The following is a 26,060-nucleotide window of genomic DNA, read 5'->3' as shown; positions in this document are numbered from 1 at the left end:
TGTGTGTGTGTGTGAGTGTTAGTGCAAATGTGCGATAAATTTGCAGGAGCAGTGACTGGAAGGAATTGTGGGTGAGGATTTTATGAGAAAAAAATAAAAACATTAAACCTTCTCTAACTTTTTTGCTCTTTTCCAACACAAATAAAGTGGGTTGGCTGCAATAAATTTAGTGCTCGTCAAAGGCGCGTTGTAAACTGCTATTAAATTGACATTTGTTTCCCTTTCAGGGCACTCAATGCACCAGCGATTGCTCCATTTCAGGTCCTCTGTTCACTGTTGCTGTTCACTTACACAACGCTTTGTTTTGAAAGCCTCATAAATTGCGCATTCGCCATGTTGCACCACCAAGCCGCATGGCTTCTCTCTCGCCATCTCTGTTTTAGCACGCATAAATTCAACGGGTGAAATATTTGCGAACCGTGAAGCAATGCCGCAAAAAAAAAAAGAACAGCAGTTAACTGAATGCTCCGGAGCACTTTATACCATCCACGTGGTGAGAGAGAGAGCCACCAGAGAGAGATAGAGATGTCCCAATTGACATGCACCATGAAATGGAATGCAAATTTCTCGCGCTATCTCTGTGTGTGTCCTTTTCGGTGGCAAGTTCAATTTGAAAGTCACACCTATACTTGCAGCCAAACAATTTTGATGATGCACTCTCTGCGGATTTGAACAGGGGGAGACGTTGAATTTTACTGAGAATTTTCCGCTTGGCCATGTTTCACATCATCTCCTTTGAGACAGGGAGAGAGGTGCAGAAACTCAAATATTTGTTGCCTTTGACTCTGTACGCTTGCAAAACAGTAAACATTGGCGCAAAAGGATAATGCGCTGGAAAGTCCCTTTACTGGTCCTCTGACGTCTCAAGTGCCCGGGACTTACCTCCACTAGAAAATTTACACAGGCCCATCTAGGTCAAGTATTGTCAGAGTCAGCCACATCAACGTCATTGTCATGAAAATTTCTCGTGCTAAAACTGTCACTGAAGTTCATGTCAGTCGTTTGGCACAGTGGTACCAAAAGTCTCAAAAAAATTCTGCCCAAACAAAGCCACCTGAAAATAGTGGCTTCCCAACGACCCATCAGTAAAATGAACAAGAACCCTGTGTACTTATATATATATATAGATATATTGTTTGGGAAAATTCAGCAGTGATTCGAGTATATTTGGACCACCATCCTTTAAAATGTTCAAATGTCCTTGACGACTGACAGTTACAGTGGCAGCAGGAGCAGAAGCACCACCACCACCACCATCGCTGCAGGAAACCACTGTTTTCTGGGTGGAGCTGCTCTCCAGCTCTTGAGGTGGCAACAAAAAATCGTTAAATGTTGGCCATGTGCAGTGAGTGGTTGAGAATGGTTAAGAACTAATGCCAAACTGGCCAGCAAATGATTATGATTATGTGATGATGCTATTAAGATTAAGTGCTTGACTGTGAGGGCTTAAGATTTGTTTTGAGTTTAAACTTAAAAATATATAAATTAAAGACTATTTTCTTTAAAAAGTTTGATAGTAAAATGTTAGGAAAAACAGGTTAAAACTTTCTTGCTGATCTTGCTAATTTAATAAAATAACAATAATAAAGTTATTTTTACTTACCTTTTATTCAATCTTTAAAAACAACAAGAGCTTTAATTTTTATTGTATTTATTTTTATTACTCAATTAAAATTTAGTTGGGACATTCTTTGTTTTGGTTTGTTCGGCTTGTATATGGTTTGCTTTCATAATTGGTTTTTCATTTTTGTTTACTTTTCATTTATCCACATATAACTGGTTTTAGCCATTTGCGTTTTTAAATGTAATAATTTTTATGCAATTTATTTGAATTTGACTTTGATCTCTAATATAATTTCAATTATCTTCATTAGCTTGTTGTTAATTCTTTGTAGTTAATTGATTTGAATTTTAAATATTTCTTTAGTGCCTTCGGTTGGCCACATGGTAACAGTTTTCTCAGCCTTGGCCGAAAAAAAATATTTTCCAATTCAACTCGCTCTAATACATGTCTTTTGCTTTTGTTTAGGTATATTATATATATATATATAGATGTATATATATATATATATATATATATATGTAGATGTGTGTATTTCAGTTTCCCACTCGAGGATCAATTGTTAAGTAGACAAATATGTAATACACTTGGTAGAAAAACGAAAATTGTGCCACCAGATTAGTTATGTTCATGTTTCATTGACTTTTTCTTTCAGTTAATATATATATATATATATAGAGCCCGAGGGCTGAAAAATTGTTGAGTTGACGTCTCGAAGCTGCATCATGTTGCTTGGGTACCCCTAATTTGCCTTAATTTGAAACAACATTGAGTTTCTTTGGTTTTTCTTTTACTTTGCTTTTACTTCATATTCATACGCATGTAGGTACTATTAATTTTTTACTTTTGGCATTGGCCAGACAAAATGGAAATGTTTTCCCAAAAATTTGTTCAGCATTTTCCTTGCATTTGTCTTCTTGTTGTATTTTTGGTTTGGTTTCACATTTTCCTACAATAAATTTTTATGGAACATCGTGCCTTTTATTTATCTTTTTGTAACATTAGGTTTTTTTTGTTTTCTTTGAAAATTTAACTTTAGTTTACTTTAGATTTTAGTTACTGTCTTGGGATTAATTGGAGAGTCTATAAAAACGAAATATGTTTTAATTAAACTTTAACTAACGCAAACAATTTACGACTCTAATAGGTTAATAATCAAACAAGACAAGCTGCAAATATGTTTCTGTAAATATTATCTCATTTCGAATTATCATCCGCAAAATGTGATCTCTTTTTTTTTTTAATTTATTAAAGCTTTGCAAATGATATATAACATTGCCCTCGACTTAAGTTAGTATTTAATTATTATGAGAATCATTTGGGGTTTGCCGTTTTGAGGCTAAAAACATATTCACTAAAAAGTTTACAATCGTGTGCCCTCATCTTGATTGGCCTTTTACACATTTACAATTTACCAAATTTTTTTCTTTGTTTTTTAATTATTCACTTGCATAAGCATTAATTAAGCTTCATCTGTGACTTGGCAAGCCAGGACCGACAACAAAATTGAAAATGGTTAGAACCATCTTACTCGGGATTGGCATCCTTGCGGGTCTTGTGGCCGCGGAACGAGGCCTGAATTTTGGTTGCAGCCTTGTTAAGCTCGGGATCGGTTAAATCTATGTCCAACTCCTCGGCCACTTTTTTGGTTATCTCCTGGATATCCTCGTCCTCGGGCGCATCCTTGTTGACCAGCTTGCGTGCCAAATGGCCACGGAAAGTGGACTGAATCTTCAATGCAGCATGGCAGAGATCTGCGGAGAGACCAGATGAAAGCGGATAGTTTGTGTAAATTAGTGTTCTAGTTACGCTTAAGTGGCCACTTGGCCATCGCCCCAAAAAAATAGAAAGAAATCTATATATATATATATATATACGAAAGAGTTTCGAAACTTGTCTGCTGTTCCTTGGCCAATTGAAACTTTAGATGATACTCAAACATTCTCCGGAATTTGTTGTAAACTTTTTTCAATTAGCCTCGGTCCTTATGCTGGCTTCAATTGTGTTTATACGGTTTTCGCTTTAATTTATTGTTATAGTTTCCCTTACTCTTTCCCCACCGCATCACTATTAAATTCCCTATCTAACCACCGCCAACGTATTTTATAGCTTAACTCTGGCCATAATTTCTCCACGAATCCCAGATTGCTTGTAAAAAACGGGGAAATAATCGAAATCACGAAGCGAATTATTCCCCCAGCGCTCTTCAGAGTGTTTAGTATACGCTTCTTTTGGCCACGTTTTTTCGACCCCCTTCTAATCTCATTACGTATACGCAACGTTGGGCGCAGCGGGACGCATATTTCCTGCATAAATAATCCAAACCAAGAGCATAGGAGAGATGGTCGAGTAGATGGATGGACAGGGACTCCGGACTGACCACAAAATTAAGCTCGCAGCTGGGCAGGATTCATGTGGTTGTGGTTAAGTCACGCGTGTCTCTCACTACGTGCAACCTTAACTCGGTTTTTCCATGAGAACAAGCTCATTCTAATTAGCCCGTAATTGTGTAAAAATGCGCAGGAAATACGTGTACTTGCCACGACAGGAAAAACCATTAAAATATGCATAGCTTTGGGGGCGGTGAGGAGTGGTTAGTTTTCTTGTGAAAACGCGTTTTTTTCTCTGCTTTGTCAGCCGCAAGATTACATCATTGCAGCTGTCGTTTTCCCATTTTTGTCAACTTTTCCCATTGCTCTTGTGCATTTATGCAAATTTCAAGAAAATTCTCATTTAAAAATTTGTCGTTTTTTGTTGAGATTTTTGCTGCTACAAAAATGCATACATTTAACTTGGCCAATTTCCTCAACGCAAATCTCGCGTTTGCCTGCGTGCCATGCTGGCCCACTTGGTCATGCAAATATTGCCGGAGGGCAGCAGGAACTGGGTTTGTGTTAATTCGCTAAGCATAATTGGAGTTAGGCCAAGATAAGCATTGAGGCAGAACCAGTCCAACTATACAAGGACCGGAAGGACTCCCTGGAGGAGCCGGGACTTATGGCATGTGCTATTTTATCAAATTACGCACACACGGCGGCTACGCAACGTGACCCGGCCGTACGGCACGTGCCATACGCCGCTGCTGCATTTATGTTTATTTATAAAATATTTAAAAATATCTGCAAGACGTGCAAATAGCTGTGTGGACCGCCAACAGGCGTGCTGTGACATTTACAGAGGCGCAGGACCTGGAGATCCTCTCGGCATCCAACTAGTTAGCCAGTGTAATCCGAGCTGAGCTGTAGCGGCTGCCTGGTCAGTAATCAAGCGGCTCTCGGCTGTTCCGCAAATAGAATTTACTTGCTAAGGGTTTTTTCTTCTACCTGTGGGAAAATTTGTTCTCTATTTTTTCCATTTTCTATTTTTACTTTGCCAAAAAGCCCTGCCAAAAAATACACAAAGAAAAATATCTTAGGTGGAAATTTAAAATTCCTACTTTTATGAGTTTAAAAAGGAACTATATGTGGTTTTTCCTTAACAAGGCTATAGAATTGAGTTCCCTTAGAACTGCCAATTACTCCGTTGTTGTTTCTCTTAGTGCAAACTTTTTTCGCAAGAGATTTGCACATGTCGCCGGCCATGCAACACATGTTAAAAGCCGATCACGTACACTGCGTGTCCTGTCACAGGACCGCATAAGTCCAAAATCTAAGCTACAGTGTCTGAAAACTTGTCAGCAGGCCGCACATGCATGTTGCTTTTTTGTGCCTTTCCGTACTGAAAACTTGGTTCGCTTTTGCCTTGGTCCTGCTATCTGGTTGATGTCCTGATGTCCTGCTGCCTGACTGCCTCTGCCTGCCTGCTGGCGGGGCATACAAATTGAGTTTGCTTTTCTTTCTGGCAAAATGTCACTGCCTCTGTGTGGGCCTTGCATGCACTTCCTGAAAAGGCGTGGGAGGTGGGTTGATGGTACGGTACACCTGCACACCTTGGCTGATATTGGCCAAGGGATTTGGATTTGCATGTCCAGGGCTTCGGGGCAATCGGTCACGTCGCCCTGATTGACTGACTAACACGCTGCCCGTTTTTCGCTATCCCCCTGGAGTTTGCTTAATTTGCATGACCGATTCTCTTGCTCTTCTTTAACATTCCTTTCAATTCCAAGGATTCCTTTTTCGCTTTTTTATTTTTTATAAACGAATTTTCAGCTTCCATTGAGTTAAATCCCCAAAGGATATGAAATCAATCATAAGCCACATCAACTGCACTTTTCACCTGTCCTTCGGTTTCCTTTTTATTGCGAATATTGAGTGGAGCAAAAATAAAATAAAAACTGCAGCACACGTGTATCACTTTTAGCCATATTTGCTCTTCTCTGTGTGCGTGTGTGTGTGTGTGGGGGAGGATTCAACGCTCTTGACCCACATTCTCGCAACAATGCAAATTTATATTAAAACAGAGGGAAAATAAAAACAAAGCGGGTCTATGAAATATGACAGTGTCCGGGCGAATGTGTGTGTGAGTTCCATTAGCGAAAGTGCAAATCCGTGACGTGTGCTTAGTAATTGTGTCAGAAATAATAAACAAAAACAGTCCCAGACACGCACATAATGAGCAAAGGTAAATAAACAAGAGGTTTTGGTTGGGAAAATAAGGAATTGGTAATACTCTAACTTTCATTTGGAAGATATTTCATTATATGAATGAAAATATTTCATATAAACTTAAGAAAGTAAGTCCTCGAACCAAAACTAAATCATTTTACACCCATATCCAACTTCAAGCCACGAAAATGCCTAAGAGACCATTTTTATTTTAAACTAAAAGAACGAAAATTGAAGAAAGGTACTTCGTACTTCCTCAAAGTCGAAAGAACAAATTCAAGTGATCACCGAAGTTGCCATAGTTAGGTTTTCCCTTAGCCGCCTCCACGTGGAGTATGTTCAAATAGGCCCAGATACGCACAAGGACCATATAGAAATTGGCCAAAACCAGCAGCTTGAAGATCATGCCAGTCAACACTTGGCAGGCCACAATTAAGGTTCTATCACTTTGATCTCTAAATACCAGAAGAAGAAATGCATACAGAGTTATCAAGATGCTTACTGCATAGTAAAAGAGAAAGTATATAATGTAGGGAATCTGGAAGATCAATAGCCAATAGTTCAGACCGGAATTATCCTTTTTAGGGACCGAGTTCCGAGATCCAACAAAACTGCAACGGCAGCTTCGAAACAAACCGAACATCATTAGCAGCACCAGGGCTTGGTTGGAGATCTCCTTGCTCATTTTGAAATCAAATAGGCTCCTATAGTCCATTATATAGATACGTTTTTTCGTGAACAAGCCTGGTTGCAAGTGCTCGTATGGAATCGGCATGATGGCTGCAGCATGCAACATACCCCAGAGGTAAAACATGGCCCAAATGCAACGCAGCAGGACCAATGCTAAGCGGGTGCACTTGTAGTTGGTGTACTGTCCAGGCATTTTCTATAACTTATCCACTCGATTTGGGTCGGGAAATAAAATGGAATGAATATTTTTGGTTTTTCTATTTCTCAGCAATAACAAACGTAGAAAATTTGAAACACTTGTAAGTTGGAAAATCGAATGGCTTTCCAGGGAGTACTATATGATCCTAGTAGATAGAGTGGCAAAGGTGTTTTAGGTGTTATTTTTAAGTAGAAATAAATAGGAAATAGAAAATAATTACAGAGAAAGTCAACATTCATTTTCAGTTTTCCTATAATTTTTGTTATTCTGTTATAAAAACCCAGAAATTAAATACTCAAGTAGGAAGTAAGAAAAGTAAAGAACTTACAGGCAGTAAGGAAAATCCAACACAAATACTTATCCCTGAAATCTCAGAAAAAACTTCATAATTTATTGCCTGCACCACATTTTCTTGCCAAGAGTGTGCACTGAGGGCTGCGTTTGTCATTGTCATTGGCCAGCAGTAATAATTACGTTGTTAAGTTGCTGTCATAAATATACATTTTAATTACCCAATCCAGAACTCCACTCGGAAGGACATGGTCCGGCAACATCTGACAGCTGTGGCTCGCTTTTTGATTTAAATCAAGCAAATTGAGAGCCGGAAAACGCATGGCCTACCTTCACAGACTCCATGCCGTTGCCTACGTTTGCGGGCATTTGCAAATAACGACAAATTGTGACAAATGAAGCAACGATAATAAGCCGCTAAATGGAATTTTTGAGCCAAACGTTTTTCAGTTTTGCCAAAAATGGAGAAGGAGAAGAGCTTTTGCGGTTGCCAAGATTTTTGTCATTTCACTTTTGGCCATCTACTTTTGCTTCTTGCTTGTGACCCAAGCAGCCATAAGGACTAAGCCCATTTTTCAATTTCCGACAGAACAAAGTCTTGTGGTCTGTCCACCGCACTGCTCAGTTTTCGCCCACTTTGAGGTTTTCCACTTCCACTAAAGGTCTTTCTCATTTCCATGGGCGCTGTTATTGAGGCAAATAAATCTTGTGGAAGGACAAACAGCCACCCGTTGAGAAACACACTTATTGGTTTCCATCCTCTGTACATTTGTAGATTTTGTGCAAATTTGTCGAACGAAAGTACCTAAGCCAACACTGAATGATATCTATTTTAGAACTAATAGTCACAGATGGTGTCCTGTTCGAGCAATTCAAACAAGAACTTTAATTAATATTAATCCTTTGCACAAAAGCTTATTACGGCTTATTATACAATATGGCCAAAACCCTGCCGTAAAACTCATTAAAAACTTTCCTTGAATTTAAGTTAATCCCTGGCCATAATTAACTGGATTAAGGCGATGCCAGTTGAATTATTCAAACGGATTGAAATTGAAATTAATGTTGCACACTTTCAAATTCCTGATATTATTCACCTATTAAGTTGACAACTTCTGAATTTGTGACTTCTCATTAATTGTTTAGCATAGGCCTTAGGTGAAATTTGCATGCCATAGCAAATCGCTTCCAAGCGAGTAATTAAATATTAACCAACTGAATTTTATTCTATCCTCAATAAACACGTTGGACAAAGGCCAAGAGCAGAAAGGAAATTTTCACCGTAAAGGTGCTAACATTGTTGAAATATTTAAGAGGACCAACAAAGTCGGCTAAACGTTTTCCAGTAGCTAAATAAATACCTGACCTCCACCTGTCACTGGAGGAAACCCATATATATTTGTACAGCATATTGTGGCCATGGGAGACGATATAAATACGGTGTTCCCACATTTTCTTGTCTATTTTGGTCTGCCTTGCGGGGGGCACCTATATCTTTAGATATATATAGTATCGTGTGTATGTGTGGTCTTTCTTTGGGGCAAGCAAAAAATCGCCAATTCAGCGGTCGAAACATTGTTTTTAGCTGGCTTGCTGCTTATTGCGTGTTTCATGTCAATGTTGTCGTTGCCTCTTTTTTTTTTTTTTATTTTGTCGCATGTTTTTTTCTGGATCCGCCTTTTTGTTCACCCGGACAACAACAGCCGGAGCACTTAACATTATACTTAAATGGCTTGGCCTGACATTGTTGGTTTTTTGTGGGTCTCCCGACGGTGTAAATGGAATTACAAGCTTGCTTAAAACCGAAAATCCAATTAGGAGAACGCGCTCTGCTCTGCTCGGCTCGGCTGTTTTATCGCAGTTGCTGATGTAGTTGATGATGTTGCTCCTGGTCATGTTGCTGCTGCTCCTGGGTAGAACTAACAGCAACATCACGAACAGGTCTTTAAAAATGACACATGAATTTATGGTCATGCTTTTGATGTCCTCAAGATGGCAAGGGAGCTATATATAATCACATGCTTATCCTGGAGTTAAACTTTTTAAAGGCAGTTGGATTAAAATGAATTAAAATACTTTTACTTCCTATATCTTAAATATCTCAAAAAATCACAAATTATATCTACATCAAGTGTTATTTTTAATCTCCATAAATAAACCGCATTTTTTCCTCATCCAATTAAGTTCCGGCAAACAACGTGGCATATCGAATTTCCCGCAAATTAAGCAAACCCAGCCTAATGTACATTCATAATTCATCATAATCGAATGGAATCCGCCGACAACTAACGCAGACAACCATCCGGATGCTGTTCAATTACCATTGACTTTTGGGCCCCCACTGTTTTTGTTGCCCATGAACAATAATTAGTGGTAGTGCGATTATGCAAACAGAATAGAATTCCAGGCCAGCCAGGGCACCAACACTCAGACACAAACAAATTGGCCAGCAAGGCTTTGGGGCCAAAATTGCGTAGGTGAGTTGTGTCCCCTGGCTCCGGTTGGTCTATGCATACAAAAGGCAAGGATTGTAAGTCAAATGCCCGGCCAAAAGCCGCAAAACGTTTGCGCCAAATGTATGGAATGCATACACGTACAAGAAAATATCCTTAAATCGCTTTCGATATAGTGTCCCTTTTACATTTGTGTGTGTGTGTGTGTTTGTGGTGCATGTGTGCGTGCATGCACGGACATGTGCTGGCTCGCATTTGCATACCAAATGGGCTAAAATCGGAGTTTTGGGCTCAGAAATTGCTTTTGCTTTGGCCATATGTGTGTGCTTCAATTTTCTCTATATTTTTTTTTTGCTCTTTCCCTTTACTAAACAAAGTTCTTTGTGGTCGTTGTTTTTATTGTTTTACAATTTCGCAATATGCCGACGGCGAGTTTACAACTAGGCCAACACCATTAGCTTGTCGTTGTTGGCCGCCTGCGAGCGATAACTGTGAATAATGATGAAGTTCTAAACGGGTTTACTTCGGATAGGGCAGGCGTGGCTGCCATGTTGGTTAAATATGGGATAAGGCCATGAAGTGGATCTAATTATGCAGTACAAGGGAGTTCAGCAATCTGATGGCGGAGTTCTTAAATTGTTTGCCTACGTTCTGGTTTCATATAGAAGAGAACTTTGTTGTTTACAACTGATATCCTTTTCAACGAAGAATCGTTCTCCATCTGTTTGTTAAGCCCTTTAAAAAAAAAAGAATTCCATTAAAACCATAAACATTCTTTGCCTTCCTTCTGATTATCACAATGAATAATGAAATTTCTGTAAGCCATAACATAAATCTTCTAAGATTTACGAGACACTCCTGATTATGACTTATTCGGTCAAAGTTTTTAAATTAACTTAACCCAGAGCAAAGCCATTCACGACACTACCATTCAACGCCTCTAATTGAGTATGTGTGCTCGGTCACAAAGAAGGGAAAAGTCCTCCACGTGCTGCTCATCGCATCCTTTGAGTTCTCAGGCGAGTCTAATTAGCCGTCTCACAAATGTACGTATGAATGGCATGGCACTATAAGAAGGATACGCCTTTCGAGACCCAACCGGCACTATAATTAAGCCTTGTGCAGGCTATGCTCACACACGTGAGCACTTGCAATGGAAACGCTGAAATCGTTGTCTGTCTGAGGAGTCCCTAATGCGGTTGCGTATACGCCCCGATGACAGCCTCTGACTTTTTAATGAGCCAAACCCAAGCCAACCCAACGGCTTCCTCCTACTCAACTTAGTCAACTGCGCCCTCGTCGACTCATTGTGCCCTAGGCAAATTATAGCTGAAAACTGTCAACGCCTGAAACGTCTTAATAGGGTTAAGCTGTCTTCAAGATTTTCATTATTTATGTTCGTGGCCTGCGATTAAACAACCAATGCCTGACACCACCAGATCCAGTCCCATCTCCAATCCAATCCCAATCTCAATCCCTGGCGTAAACTTCTACAGAAACCTCCCAGAAACTTTCCCTTTTGTCGCTGCCAAGTGACAAATATTTTTCCTGAAAAATACTTGGTTTATTGCGTAACACCGAAAGTTTGTATGCCGGTTTGGCAGGCGGGAATCCTGTTCAGTTCTGTAATTTCAGCTTGTATACCCAACTTGCAAGTCCAAGTTGTGTAAACCCGCTGATTCGACGACAATGTGTGCTGGGGAATCTACAATGCTCGAAGGGATCAGTGGGCGGTGCAGCTGCGGCAACTCCAAAGACGATTTTCAAGAAAGTTTCCCCTTTTCATTTTGAAAGTGCCACACCTTTGGGGCACTCAGGGAAATTGTTTAATTTTCATTTAGGAAAAAGTTTAAGGAAACCTTTTTGATACTTATCAATTTTATTTTAATAATTGCCATATTCCCTTACTATTAGTAAAGTAATATTTGGTTTCCTATTTACCTATCTTCATTTTGAATCTGTTTATGAGTCTTACAAAGCTTTTCTTTAAGTGCACACTTTGGTTACACTTTCAGGACTTTGATTAGATCATGTGCCCAAGCTACCGCACCGTTTGAGCGGCTTTTTCGTCCTGGCACTTTCACTTACCCTTGTCGTTAGGATCGAATTCAGCCTCGAGTTCCGCTTTGGTTGGCTCTGCGGATGCGGCTGCCTCGGCGGCTGCTGCCGATGGAGCTGCTCCGGCGGCGCTGCCGTTGTTGGTCGCAGTTTTGGTTTCCGATTTTTTCATGGTTTCTCTCACTTTGTGGCCTCGAAAGACGGCTTGGATTTTTGTTGCGGCTTTTGCTGCAATTAAAAGTGGACACAAAAGACATGGCAAATTAATGGTGGTTCATAGGTGAATGGTCAATATCAGTTTGGGAAAATATAAAGGTAAAGATTACATTTCTCAAAAATGGTATGCTTACATATTTTTCAATACATTTACTTCATCAATATCAGCTTACACTTTGTGCTCAAGGAAATTCCCAGCCTAAGCCATCAGCTTTTAAAGAAAATTCCAAATGATAAACTTTGAAACTGTCGTCCATTTTCGTGACATTTTCCTTGATGGACCCTCTTTGCCATATTTTATATCCAACTTATGTCTCTTTCCCTATCAATACTACGAAGCGAATGAAATGAGTTTTATGGCCTGGCTATCATGTTTTTGGGTAGCTTCAATGACGGGCGAACTTTTGCTTTGGCACATCATCGACAGTTCTTAAAACTTCGGTTGCAGCTTTCAAACAATTAACTTCAAAGGGGTTTTCGTCGGGCTGCATTCCCAACCGCCCCCGCCTCCTTTTGGACACATATCCTCCCCCTTGAGCCACTCAATCGATTTTGAATCGAGCTGAGCGAGTTCTCGGAATTTTTTGGCCCTGTGCCAAGAGGAGGAGTAGTTGGCTTAAAAGGAAAGAGCAGAAGAAGGGCTAGAAAAGGGAAGATGGCAAAGGGCAAATTCTACTGCTGTGCTAATAAACTTGAAGCGCAAGTTTTGCTAGGAAAGAAGGAAGAAGGAAGGAAGTAGCTGAGGACGAGGAAGGAGGCTATGTGCAATAAACACAAATATAGTGAGCATGTTCCTGTACCAACCCTCCCGCCACAATTTTTGTGGCCCACTCACATGCCCATAGCCAAGTGCCTCGTGTTGCCTGCCCTGGGTCAGCATTCATTTTTTATGGCATTTTTCACGCAGATACCAAAGAAGCAAAAAAAACAACAGCAGCAGCAGCGATGGCCTTGAATAAGTTATAATAAATTGACACGTAAGGCTTTCGGTTCGGTATTCCTGCCAAACACTATCAATAAAGCAAAAGCGAAGCCGAAAGCGAAGCCGTTTCTAAAAAATAGTTGTTTGTGCTTGGCACAAGGTTGCTCCTTGGTAGGTAGCAGGGCGATAAGTGCTAACGGCAGGGTGTGGCAAGGTTGCGCTGTCAAGTGGCGAGTGCTATGCTTTTAATAGCTGCCCACTCCGTTGGCCCTGCTATTAAATCATCGAATATCCCGTATCAAGATGCGGCCCAAACGGCATTGAGTTCTAGTTACGCTTTAAGGATTATTCCGTTTTCAAATGGCTTTTCTTTTTTCTTTTTTATAAAGGAAAGCCTGTAAACTTCCTGCCTGGGGAAAGGACTTTACCCCAGGGAGCCTAAGGTCCTTGTAAATATCTCATATATATTGCAAGAACGTTTCTTTATTTTTGTGATTTTAATAAATTCCCACAAAATCGTAAACCTTTTTATTTGTTTTCCGCACGAGCAAAAATGTAAATTTAACGCTGAATTGGATTTATTAATCGGCCATCTGCTGAATTTACATATATTTCTATGAGGAAAACATGGTCAACATAAACAAGTTTAAAGGCCCACAAGGATTGCTTGAAATATTTAAGCGCTTAAATAAACATTTTGCTGAATTTAAAATGGAATATGCTAACATTTTGCTTTGTGTTTTATGGCCTTAATTTTGCCGCAGCTTTCTTTTTATTTTTTTTGGTATTTTCGTTTTTTTTATTTTTATTAATTATTTTCAGGCGGAAACTTAAAATGAGCGCAGAACATCAATAAATTATAATTAGAAACTAACGGCGAGAGAAATGAAAATTTATACGCCCGGCTTTAGTATGACTATAAAGTGCAGTGAATTATGCGTGGCAAGGTTATTAAATAAATTTTGCATGTGCCTCATTAAACCTGACAGCCGCAGAAAAATACACTTTTAGCCCGGCGAAGGCGTCCCAAATGGCAACCAAAAATTGAATAACCACAGAATGGGGGGGTAAAATTAGAGGTGAGTTGAGCATTCACACCTGTATCTCTGTCTCTCACAGGTATATAAAGTGCCTGACACTAAACGGCAACACGCACCCAATTACCCGGAACGTACACTCTCAATATTGTGCCAGGAACAGAAAAGGTTTCATGTTTGCACGTGAAAAGCCATCTTGCGACTTAATTCATTCATAATTCGCCATTTGCCAGGTCATAACCCGGAATCATTTCCGTTTCCGGCAGGAAAAATATGATTAAACTTGTCAACCGCCTTGGCTTTTCTTTTCCTCTTCCTGCTGGAATGGAGTACGCATTCGAGTTCCCACTGTACCACAATGACCAAGTAAGTTATTTACGCAATTAAAATTCATTTGCTGAGGACTCTTATTCCTGTTCACTTTCCTTTCTTCAGAGCTTGCCTTCCCTCGGAAGGATGACAATCGTCGCTTGCTCTCTGGGGAATCTGAAAAATATTTTCCTTGCTAATTAATGCAATGGAAGCATTGACAGCTGGAATACTCTTGTTTCCCGATCGAAAAGCAATTATTCTAAGAGTTGGCAAGTACAAAACCCACGCAAAAACCTTTGTGAATTATATCACAAAACAAATTTCAATAAAAATCCCCAAAGCTTGACATTGCCTGCAGCGAATTACATAAAATTTATTATTTTAATTAAATTGTTGGTTGTCAGCCAGTTGCTGCAATTTTATTTGAATTTCGCTTGGCATTAAAACGTATACTCAGGTGGCCCAGTTTCTTTACCAAAACCCAAAAAAAAAGAAAAAAAAAGGGGAAAGGAAAAATAATAAAATGCTAACCGGAGGGTGAACAATGCCTGGAGAATATTAAAACGAATGAGTTATGCACGAGTCCTGAGGCAAAAGAGCAGCAGGCAAAACTTGGCTCAGCTGCTTCTTGGCCAAGGCAACATAAACAGCGGGCTCAGTCGAGCCAGAACTTAAATAAATAAGGCAAACAGCAAACAGCTAACAGCGATCTGTTTCTCAGATTTATCTCCCTCTCTCTATTTCGGAAGGACAATTTAATTTATAAGGATTTCCGGTTTTCCTACTCAACTGACAAAGTAAACTGTTATTTAAGTGGACAATAAGACGTAATATAAGTCACTTAGTTCGGAACATATTTGCTTCTTAAAAGTAAATCAAGACAGGAAAGGAACTACATCAGGATTTCCACAGGAGAGGTTTTTAAATTTACTCGTATGTCATAGAAATGGCACCCTTGGCCTTCTTCTGATTTAGATTTAGATTTCGTTTTCGTTTCCTTTTCTTTAGTTTGATTGATGTTATACTTTACAAAGTATCAATCACACAACTCATTCACAAGGTAAGCTACTTTCATAGTCTAGATTTCGGGTTTTCCTTGACCACACATGGCTCATTAACCTGTCTGCCTGTCAGATGGCCTTTCCCCCTTGACAGCCATTTAAGCTTGACAATCTCCATTAAATGTTCATAAACAGCTTGCCAAACTTTTTCCCATACACATTCACTTATCACTTAGGACCAACGTTTACACACCAGTTTACTGGCATGATGAGCTACTTCAACACCTTTTTCCCAGATAAAAGAGGATGATTTTGATCTATTTGTGGCTGTTTGTAATACATGTATGTCATATTTCGTTGGCAAATTAATAGCACACAAAGTAAAATTATTTATTTATGACGTTTCTCGACTGGTTCTGTTGTTATCCAGCAGACACACTCTCAACGTCATAATTTATTTGCTTGATTTATATTATTTATTTCCGTGACTGTGTTCTGTGAACGGTTGCCATGTCCGTTTGTTTGCGCTCTAATTTCTTCCATTTTAATGGTATTTTTAGTGTGCGTGGCCAATATCAATCCGTGACCTTGCTTGATTACGTTTTTTTTTTTGTAAAACGCCAACATTTATCAGGCGAGTTTTGTTGCTTTATCAGAGGGAGGCTCACGAAATGGAAATGTTTGTCGCACGTGCTGCTAACCACAAATAGGGAATGGTAAAATTTTCTGACAAATTGTAATGCAGGGAAATTGGAGTGAAACCGCACTAAGCCACATGGCGAAACAGTTGTGGTTTATCGATTTGAAGTTTTTTTTTACTCAATCAAAGGGCGGCCCAACCTCCCACTCCCATTCTCCTAGTGCAGAAATAACTTCCACAAACTGAAGTTTATGCATTGCAATTTGCTTAACTGGGCTCACCTAATTGTTGGGCTTAGCCCGAGGAAATTATGTGCAGAACCCAACGGTCAAAATGTGCTATAAATTTACTGGCTCTTATCTGAGTTAAATGTGACTTAGCAACACTGCTCTGCCTGCCGGCACTCACAATCAGATTGGCCATAATGAACAGGCTTTGCATAATTAAACTCAGGCCAACCACAATTTTCTATAATGGACATGTGGGAAAATGGTAGGTTGGAAAATTGTTGGCGCTGGGAAAACATCATTCATGGACTCATGACTCTGTGATAAAAACCAATTTAAATGAATGCAAGCGTGCGGAGAGAACCATTTATTTCTATTATAATTTATAACTTCATTTTTCGTTTGCAATAAATATATCAAAATCAATTTGGAATTTGCATTTAAGTGGAGCTCTTATCTGTAAAATACCAATTTGATTGAATGCCTTAATTGTTTTTTATATATCAATATAAATTCCCAGGCAATTAATTTGAAAATTGTTATTTTTGGCCACCATCTGTGTTTAAGGTTTAAATTTTAAAAAGTTACGCATACGCCACGTTGTCGTAGTAGAATTAGCAGTGAAAGTTAAACTATTTGATATGCAAGATAGCACAGCCGGGAAAATTATGAAGACGAACAAGCTGATGACACCATTGAGCTTAAGTCCCAATTGGGAATTCGGAGATGAGGCATAAGCTGGTCACGTCCTACTTTAGAGAATAGAAAATAAATAATTCCATTTGTTGACAATTTGCTTACGTGCCTAAAAGAATTTGATGTTCCTATTCCGCTGACCAAACTGTGGAGTTTGATTAAATATTTTTACTGTCAAATATTCTCTATCGCTGTGGAAAACCACTGATTAGAAATGCAATTAGCTGGGAAGGTTGGAAAAAACTTTACAATTCAATTTATGAATGTCCAAAGTTTTCCTTCAAGTTTGACAGTTTTGAAAATGAGATTGTTCTTAGAGTGAAAATTTAGTTGGTCTGTAATGGAAAAGCAGTTTTCTTTTATTTAAAGAAATAACTATTTGCACTGACTTAACTTGAGAACTGCCAGAGAATGCCGGATGTGTTGCGCTGTGTTTACACTTTATGCTACTTTTTCGCTCGCCCTTCCATTAGCATATTTCCGGTGTATTTATGTAAACACCCGGAGTACTCCACGCGTGCTTCCCTCTTTACTTGACTCCACTGAAAAGTTGCTAGCGTGTGCAATATTTATTATTAAAATGCTACTCAAAATTCGCCAGCAACTTTTGCTCAACAAAAATTAAAACAGCAAAAGCGCGCCAACGCAGCACAAAAAGTTGCTGGAAAACTATGGCAAAAAAAAAACAGTTCCATTTGCCCTTTTACTTGTTTTTTTGCCAGAATCAGAAAGGGTTCTTTTTTTTGGGGGGGAAGGACTGAGGCTGCAAAACTATGTGGCCAAAAGGCAGGACCAGAACGATGCCAGAACTTCAGAGACCTTCAAAAGTTACAATTATTAATAAAGAATCCACTTGCATTGAGCGAAACGAATCCCCATCTCCTATCTCTAGGCATCTGGTCCACGAATTGCCCGTCTTTTGTGGAATACAATTGAAATTGAAACTTATTACGTCGATGACGCGGATAGCAGGAAAGAGGAGCAACAAGCTACCAGGACCATAAAAACCAAGTGCAAGTGCAAAAAAGGGATACTTTGGCTTCGGCCAAAGGACAGAGTTCATGTTGAGCTAACGGTAACTGCCTTGGCTGGCATGCCAAATGGCAATTTGTGGCCAGGTTCCTCCTGGTCAGAGGTCCAATCATTTTCGAGGCCTTTGATGCTCGCCCATGTCGAGGTCATTCGGTTGAGTTTTAATCATATATATATATTGAACGTACGGCGTATGTAACTAAGATTAAAATGGGTTTATATTATATTGGATTTTGAATTTAGTTTTATCTTATTATTCTTTTATATGCATTTGCAATGAATATTGAGAATGAGCAGTGCACTGCAGTGCACTATGTGGAATTTGACCCGTTTTTGTGGCCAAAATTAATATTTTTAAAATTAACAAGATTTTCCACTACAGATTTCTTGTATAATGATGGTTATGACTAAAGGAAGGTATTTTTGAAAAGTGGGCGTGGCAACGCCCCTTTTCCGCCCACAAAAATGTAATATTTAGCGCAATTTTCAAGTTAGAGACCCCAATTTTGAAACACAAGATGAATGTCCGATTTCAAATGTGTCCTGCAAATTTGGTCCAGATCGGATAATAAATGTAGAAGTTATTAAAAAATAAATTTTTTTGGTAGTATTATTCTAGGTATTCATTTTCAACTGCATAATTTTCATCAATTTCATTATTATTTTATGAAAAAAAGTATTTATTGTTGTTCTTCCCTTGCGTCCATACCATTTGCAAACTAAATTTCACCAGCCAACAGTTGGGTGACTTCTACTTCTACTTCCTGGCTTACGCCAAACTTGTGCATTGCTGAACAAGAGGTTGCTTCCTAAAAATTAAAATTACGCAAAGATTCGCAAAAAAACGCAAATGAGCTAATATATTTTGAATTCAGAATTGACAAATCTACAACATGGTTATGGACACTCACTGATACTCTTTGAAACTTTTTTTAAAACCCTTTGCAAAGTTCAACTTTCTTTCTAAAAGTAACAAAGGGACACCACTTGCTAAACATACAAATTGTTAAAAAAATACGAACGAAACACACAACGTATTAGTATAAAAAAATAGTATTAACCTTAAGAATCAATATTCAATTTGAATTAGATTTTTTAATGATTTTTTCTAAGAGATATGCAAATTTGAAGTTGCACCACAAAATTAACATTTTTAACAGCACGTGGTTTTCGCTTGCAACAGCTGAGTTTAACAGCTTGTATTTTAACAGTAAGCTGTTAAATTAACATTTTAGGTATGTAACATAGCATTTTGATCATTTCTTAATTTGGTAAAATTGAAAAAACGTAAATTTGTATATTTTCAAAAAATGAGTTTTGGCCACAAAAACGGGTCAAATTCCACATAGTGCAGTGGGATGGCAAGCTTAGCTAGCGCCTTTTGGGTATGCAACGGTTTTTATTCTCAAAAGAAGGAAAATCATAAAAATATAAATTCATAAAAATATAGACTTAAGATCTTGATATATAATCGAAAAAATCTTAATTACCAGCAGAACTATTAATATATGTTTTAATATTCAAGATATATCCAAACCAACCATTTAAAAAGACATTAAAAATATATATCAGCTATATAGGCATTATAGGACCTGCCCTGAATGGTTTTCCAATATTTTTTCCTCACCCACCACTTATAGTTTTTTCTTTATAAAATCAATGAATTTGTGTTTCTTTTCTAGTTCAATTTTCTTTGTATTTCAAAGGCTATTTCCTTTTTTTGCCACTGTGTGGAGTTTAACAATTAATTGCAGGCTGACATGCCAAAAATTAATTTTCACCTTTTATATAGTATTTGTGCACCCATAAAGGCGACCATTAAAAAACTTAACGAAGCGTCATGCTTACGAGGAAATCTTTTTACTTTTCCTGCCTGCTTTGCCCACGTTGCCATTTTCATTTTCATTTTCATTATTTTGCTTGTGGAGCAGTTTCCGTTGGCATTTTCTCGTTTCACGTTTTGCGTTTATGGTTTTTGTTTGCAACTGATGCGTGAGCTATTGACTGCCATTGTTTGTTTGTTATAGCTGTTGTTGTTTTTGTTTGTTTGTTTTTTTTTTTTTTGCCGCCACTGTTGTGCAAAGTGTTTCACATTATTGCTGTTGTTTTTTGGTTTTTGTTATATTTATTGTGGTAATTTATACTTAAACTTTTGCCCGCGCAGAAGGATTCAACGTTGCCGGTTTTGTTTATGGCTGTCACCTTTTGTTTGTTCTTGAGTGAGATGGTTATTGTTATGGTTATTTTCTGTTTGAGGTTGTGTGTTTTCGCATTTAAATGTCAGTTAAAATTAAGAAAACTGTCAGCTTATAAGCATAATAAATGGCGAAACGTTGAAAGTGAAGTGTAGTCAAATTTTGAATTCCATCTGACAGTTGAAAAGTGTCGAAATGAGTTTGTGCTGTGAAGAGGAAAGTTATTGAACTGAATTGTTTGTATTGAAAATGAATAAAGCTTTTATCAATTTTGTATTTTTGCATTATTTTGACCAACAACAATAAACTTAGACAGTTTACTGGGTCATTTAGAGAGCCTCTTTCTCATAATTCTCTATGCCAACCAACTGCCTTCTCATCTCAATTGAACTAATTCCACTGTCAGTGTCGCAAGATAAATGACATAAAACAAGCTGAGTCAAATTAAGTAGCTTGTCATGTGTGTCTCTGTTTTGGAGACCCAGACCCCAAGGAGATGTTATCCAAGTGGGCCAAAACATATCTCTTCCATTTACCCCACCAAAAAGCAAAGAAAGCTTGACCAGCTTGACCAGCCAACCACTCAATTAGGCAGGAGACTGGACTGCTGAATTAAATTAACTGATGGCTGCCCCAAAAGAGTCATAACAAAGGCAAAGGCCCCTGAAAACCCTGTATATGTGTATACATCCCCTTTATATAGTAGGGGTTTGCGGGAAAGTCCAAGACAAACATGCAAATGTAAACACTGAGTGAAAATGAAACGGAGTCTTGGTGTCTCGAGTGTCATTTTGTGGCAGTTGTGTGCTTGTTGCAGCCGAGGAAATGAAAGAACAACAAGTTCATCAATAGACAACACTAACGGCTCCCACAACAATTCGCTGGGCGGGCATAAAGTGGCAAGCCATAACGATGATCTAGAGAGCTGAAAGATAGCCACACTGAGAAAAATCTTCATAAATCGGTAGTAGAAGATGCGTTTCATAAGTTTCAGTTCAATGATGGTTACATTAAGGGAAAACTCATTTCACTTGGGATGTAAATTTTTGGACATTTTTCGTTAGATTTCACATTAAAAATGCAAAAATCCTTATACTGATTTTTCTTCAAAAAGGGGAGTATCTTTGCCATAACTTTATGAAAAGTGGTCAAAATATATAGAATTTCATACCTTATTGAACTCGTAATAATATTTCTATTCGAATTGCATTTACACTTAAAAATGCAAAACTTTACACTTTTTATCAAAACTGAGAAAAATGGTCAAAAAATTTAATTTACAAAATCAAGTAGATAGTGATAGAAACTGTCAGTTTTGGCTGTTAGCTGCACAAAATAGTCTTTCTTTTAGCTCTACGTCTTGTTTTGACTATTTTATAGGCTAAAAACATAGCTAACATACTGCAAATATTACTAACAATCGTTATCGTTACGCAATCGTTACTTAACTATCGTTATTCCGACTTATCGTCAGTATTTTGTTCATAACTTTGCCAAAAATGATCGGAATATGGAATGCCGTATATCGTTGAGTTTGTAATTTAATTTCCTATACAACTATATTCACACCTTAAAATGTAAATTTTTGGCCATTATTCGCTAAAAAGGATGATGTAACCCCTTATCAAAAATGCAAAAATTGGCAAAAAATTAAAAATGTTCCAAATCAGTAAGGAAATGACATAAATATCAAGTTTGGGTTGTCAACTGCACAAAACAGTCTTTTTTTGAGCGGTATGTCTTGTTTTTACCAATTTAGCAGCTAAAAATCAAGGCAAAATATGACAAATTTGGTAGAACTAGGATATCGATTGTTTTACCCAATTTGTCAAAAAAACAAAAGTCTTTTGGAATATCACATTGATTGCACAATTAATTTTCCTATCGATTGGCGTTCCCAACAAAAAATGTATATTTTTGGCAAAAATCTATGATGTAACTATCCTAATCTGCTTTTTCCCCATATTCTAGTCCGATAAATAGAGTCAGTCCCAAAGGACTAATTTTCCACAAAACGCTCGTAACAAATTACTGCCAGCAGATTACAACACAAAGGACACAGTGACTCTTGTGTAGTTGATTAGCAAACAAGAGAGCGATTTTTCAAGAGTCCAGCAAATATGAGCCCTAAAATAGCAAGCTTTAAATTTAGCAGCTGACGAGGGGGAAAACCCTTGGCTTGCTGGAATTTGTATTTATGTGTATTTGTTTTTGTGAGGCGGAAAGAGGGCCAGAGAGGGAAAGTCAAGAGAGGAAAAGCAGCTCAGCTGAAAAGAAGCTTATCAAATTGTTTGTCACTCAGAAATGTTTGCAAAGTGACAGCCGAGAGTTGTTTAGCAGGGCGAGAGAATGAATTCCGAAATGGCAACTCGTGAAGGAATATGAAGTGGTGGAAACGTCTTCTTTGTCATTAGATTTATTTTAATGGCTGCGATGGTATCACTTATCCTCTTTAAGACTGTTATGCAATGCCAAATCAAATTACTCATCTCGAATGACGTAGAAAGCTTATTTGAAATTTATTCGAGAGTGCAGTTTCTTCTCCCTCTCTCTCTCTCGGTTCCCTTCTATTATGCAGTTTGGCAAATTGATTTTATGCCGAAACTCTCGGAGCATATTTGCATTTCAATGTTGTCCCAATTAAATATTAAAATCAATTAAAGCCCCCCAGCCAGGTTAAGCCAGGCATCTCTGGCATCGAGGTACCAGATTCTCGCTAGAGATTTTTCCCAGGTATCTGGAAAAGTCGTCTGTTTACCAAACAACATTTTTCCTTCCCCCCAGAGGCTTTTCTTGTTTGTAATGAGAATATGCAGCCTTCGGCAGTGGTTTAATTATAAATACGAACAGCTAAAAACAAGCAGAAGATTTGCACGGTTAAGAGATTAAAACCGACTGGAGCTTACGATAATTGAGGTGGGGGATTAATTTAAACGAGGAATTCGATTTCGGTTTATTGAGCATGAAATTAAATGGTTTCCTTAGGATCGAAAATCACCTGTGATGAAATGTATATAGAGAGTTTGTACTTATCACCCCATTAATATGCTGGTTCGAGTATTTTTCTCATCTAAGATATATTTAAGTTGCTTTCCAAACATTTATTTTCCCAAAATAAATCAAATAAATATCTCCTTTCAACTCATCCATTGACCAAATAAATGGTCAAAATCAAAAACATCCTCGAACATTCTCAAACGTAACCCTTGAGCTCCTAGCCAAAATTCCTTCCAATTAAAAGGGAATTCCCCTTGCCCCAATCAGGGTCGTAAATCAAGGTCCTTGGCTAGCTTTTCAGTATGGTTTCCTTTTCCTACCACCACCAACATCGCATATTTCATATTTACAAGGAATGTTGGCTATTTGTGTTGCAACCCAATAGTTCGTGTTTGTAAAAAGTCAAAACATGGTGAAGTAGGGCAACAAAAGGAATTCTCCGGATGGCAATGATGTGGAGTGGGCTGTGATGGAGCGATTCTCATTGGCCTCCCCATTCTCATTTTCCTCGAGCTTATATGCTAAAAAGGCAGGAATAGTGGAGCCTTAAAATTTGTAGCACACAACAATTTTCCAGAGGGAAAACAAAATCGGAAAGTATGCGCAAAAAGGACTCGACAGGATTTTATGCCGGGAGCTTTTCTGCAATTTAAAAGCGGATAATAAAAACTCGGATTTACAGTTATGAGCACAAACATGCCGTAAAGCAAATAAATGCGAGAAGAAATCCAAGCGAAGGTGGTAAATTCTCGTATTTGCAGGACCTTGGCCCGCGGCCCTTGGTCCTTGCTCCCTGCTGGCTGCTCCCTGCACTCTACTCCTTCGTCCTGGATAAACACGACCCGCGACGACCCCAAATCCAATTAAAGCAAAAGCAATTTCTTGCAAAAAAAAACAGGCAAAAATAAAACCCAAACCATCCTTGAAGTCTTCTTCAAAAATAAAAACCAGGGAGAAAAAGATACATTTGATAGCGTCTCTAAGTAGAGCGCTTGTTTTAATTAGATACTCGAACTCATACTCAATGACGGGAAGGCAAGGGGTAAAGGGAAAAGCTCTTTGGGGGCAAAACCGATTAACAAAGGCCAAAAGCAGTGAAAAGCGTTTCGTCTCGCTTTTGTCCCCAACTGAAGAGTCTTCGTGGACAGTTGCATTGTCAGCGCTGCACGTGCAACAAAGGGTTTCGACGGAGCACAAAGGCGAGGCCATCGCAGAATGACACACTTAATGCACTTGACGATTGGATGGGGCACATTGGCCACCATTGAATTGCGGCAATGACGAGACCTGGAGTGCCCAAATCGACTGGGTATTGTCCTGCTAATGGTTAACTATGCCAATGATGGGTTATGGGTTAGTTCAAAACTACTTTGAGGTCTTTTAAAGGATGATTTTGTTGGGTTATAAAAAGAAATGCAGGGTATTTTCCAATTCGTCTCTTCTTTTCCCAATTGCTTTCCCTTTCCGTCTGTAAATTTGTATTTGACTTTACCGCCTTATCGAAAATGAGGGCGTTTCGACATTATCAGCTCATGCATCTACGTCATTGCACATTAAAATTGCAAAAAAATACGACACAGACGAGTGGCTCTTGGGCGTGGAGGTCCTTCAGGCGGGACACCAATACCAAAGTACGATAACCAATACCAATACAAAAGCCAAGGCACGTAAGACTTTCAATCAGAGTGCATTGGAACGGAAATTCTGCGCTGCAGCGCAGAAAAGGGAAGGAAATACATGCTCGACTGGATGTCTGACGAACAGGAGAGTGTATCGAACCATTGACGGACTGCTCCTTGGGGTTCCTGACTGTAACTGTATTAAATACCAGCCAATGCTATGTCCCCAGGACAGCTTATGCTGAGTCATCTGATCTTGTCTTAGCCGTGAAATAGGGAAATCGGTATTGGGGGCGGGGTGAACTTCTTCTGCTTGGCCATAACAAGGTTTCTACCAGTTGGTTACTGTGGCAACTTTGCTGCTTTCGCCACTGACTTTGCATACTATGAACTTTGGCCGATGAGATATATATACTATAGCTGTTTGTCGGTGGCAGTCAATGTTGTCAAGACAAGAAGTCAAAAGTATCGACAGGATGTCTTGGCTAAAATATGAAAGTGCATGTTGTGATGAAGGACTTTTGGATGGATTATCTGGCCAAGAAAAAGATTTATCAACTGCTCACAAAATTGGTTTATAGCAGCCTTAAATAGCCATGGAATTATTGATGAGACAGGCTTACCTTGTGTTGATTTAAAAAGGGTTTGCTCCTGCCCTGTCAAGTCGAACGAGTTTAAAATCCCCACAACAATCCAAAACAGATACATTTCAATCTTGAAGATATTCCTCCCCCTATGCACACGACAGTGCTTTCAATTTCCTGGACTGGAGTGAATTAATGGAGCACAGCGAAGCTCAAAACAGGAAAACTCAGGGCATACAAATTCCATTTAATGACCGAAAATCCCTAACTGAAATAAATTTGATTTTATTGACTGCGAATCAGGATTCAGGATTCAGCGGCGGAGGAAAACATGATTTGAATTTGCCAGACAATGGGCCATGGGCATGTGCCTCGGACTGATTGAGGAAATTACATTTTCGTTGCCGCATTGTTAGGGGTCGAAACAAATGAATTATGATGTGGCCAAACAGAAAGCAGAAGAAAAAAAATGTGATTTCCTTTATGGGAAAAACACCAGGACCCGTTTCAAATCAAATCCGTAACACGTGCGTGTATGCCTTGTCAACGGGGCGTATAAATCTTTTCAGCTACTCAATCCCGATGACTGCCACCCATTAAAAGTTCTCGTGCCGCAGAAACCCGAAAAGAACCCATTGCCATTAAATATTTAGGCAATTTGTAGATCTATAACGATTTGCCCCTAATGTGGGTTATATTTATGAGCACGGCCTGAATAATTCACCTTCTCTCTCTTTTGGTTCGTCTCTGGACTTTCACTTTGGCCCTTCGACATTTGTGTTCTTC

General features: G+C 38.7%; 2 protein-coding genes across 4 annotated transcripts in view; both read right to left on the bottom strand.

Moving 5' to 3' along the window:
* Positions 1–1,634: 1,634 nt before the first annotated feature.
* Positions 1,635–26,060, bottom strand: part of LOC108106652 (cilia- and flagella-associated protein 91) — a 39,107-nt gene continuing 14,681 nt past the window's right edge. For all 3 annotated transcript variants that reach the window (XM_017213868.2, XM_041819664.1, XM_017213869.2), the window contains exons 2-3: positions 11,827–12,024; positions 1,635–3,315 (exon numbers count right to left, since the gene is read on the bottom strand). In XM_017213868.2, the coding sequence (XP_017069357.1) occupies positions 3,089–3,315; positions 11,827–12,024 (425 nt within the window). In that variant the 3' untranslated portion in view covers positions 1,635–3,088. The remainder of the gene's footprint in view (positions 3,316–11,826; positions 12,025–26,060) is intronic.
* On the bottom strand, positions 6,295–7,314 carry LOC108106653. The gene has a single exon (XM_017213871.1). The coding sequence runs from the start codon at positions 6,986–6,988 to the stop codon at positions 6,362–6,364; it is 627 nt and encodes a 208-aa protein (XP_017069360.1). The 5' UTR covers positions 6,989–7,314; the 3' UTR covers positions 6,295–6,361.

Source organism: Drosophila eugracilis, unplaced genomic scaffold (assembly GCF_018153835.1).
Source record: "Drosophila eugracilis isolate 14026-0451.02 unplaced genomic scaffold, ASM1815383v1 contig_90, whole genome shotgun sequence".
Lineage (NCBI taxonomy): Eukaryota > Metazoa > Arthropoda > Insecta > Diptera > Drosophilidae > Drosophila > Drosophila eugracilis.
The sequence above is the reverse complement of the archived record's forward strand: the minus strand, read 5'-3'. Positions and strand labels throughout refer to the sequence as shown.

What these genes read in the sequence shown, in the direction of transcription:
- LOC108106653 (XM_017213871.1), bottom strand. Translation starts at nt 6,988, where the DNA reads ATGCCTGGACAGTACACCAACTACAAGTGCACCCGCTTAGCATTGGTC.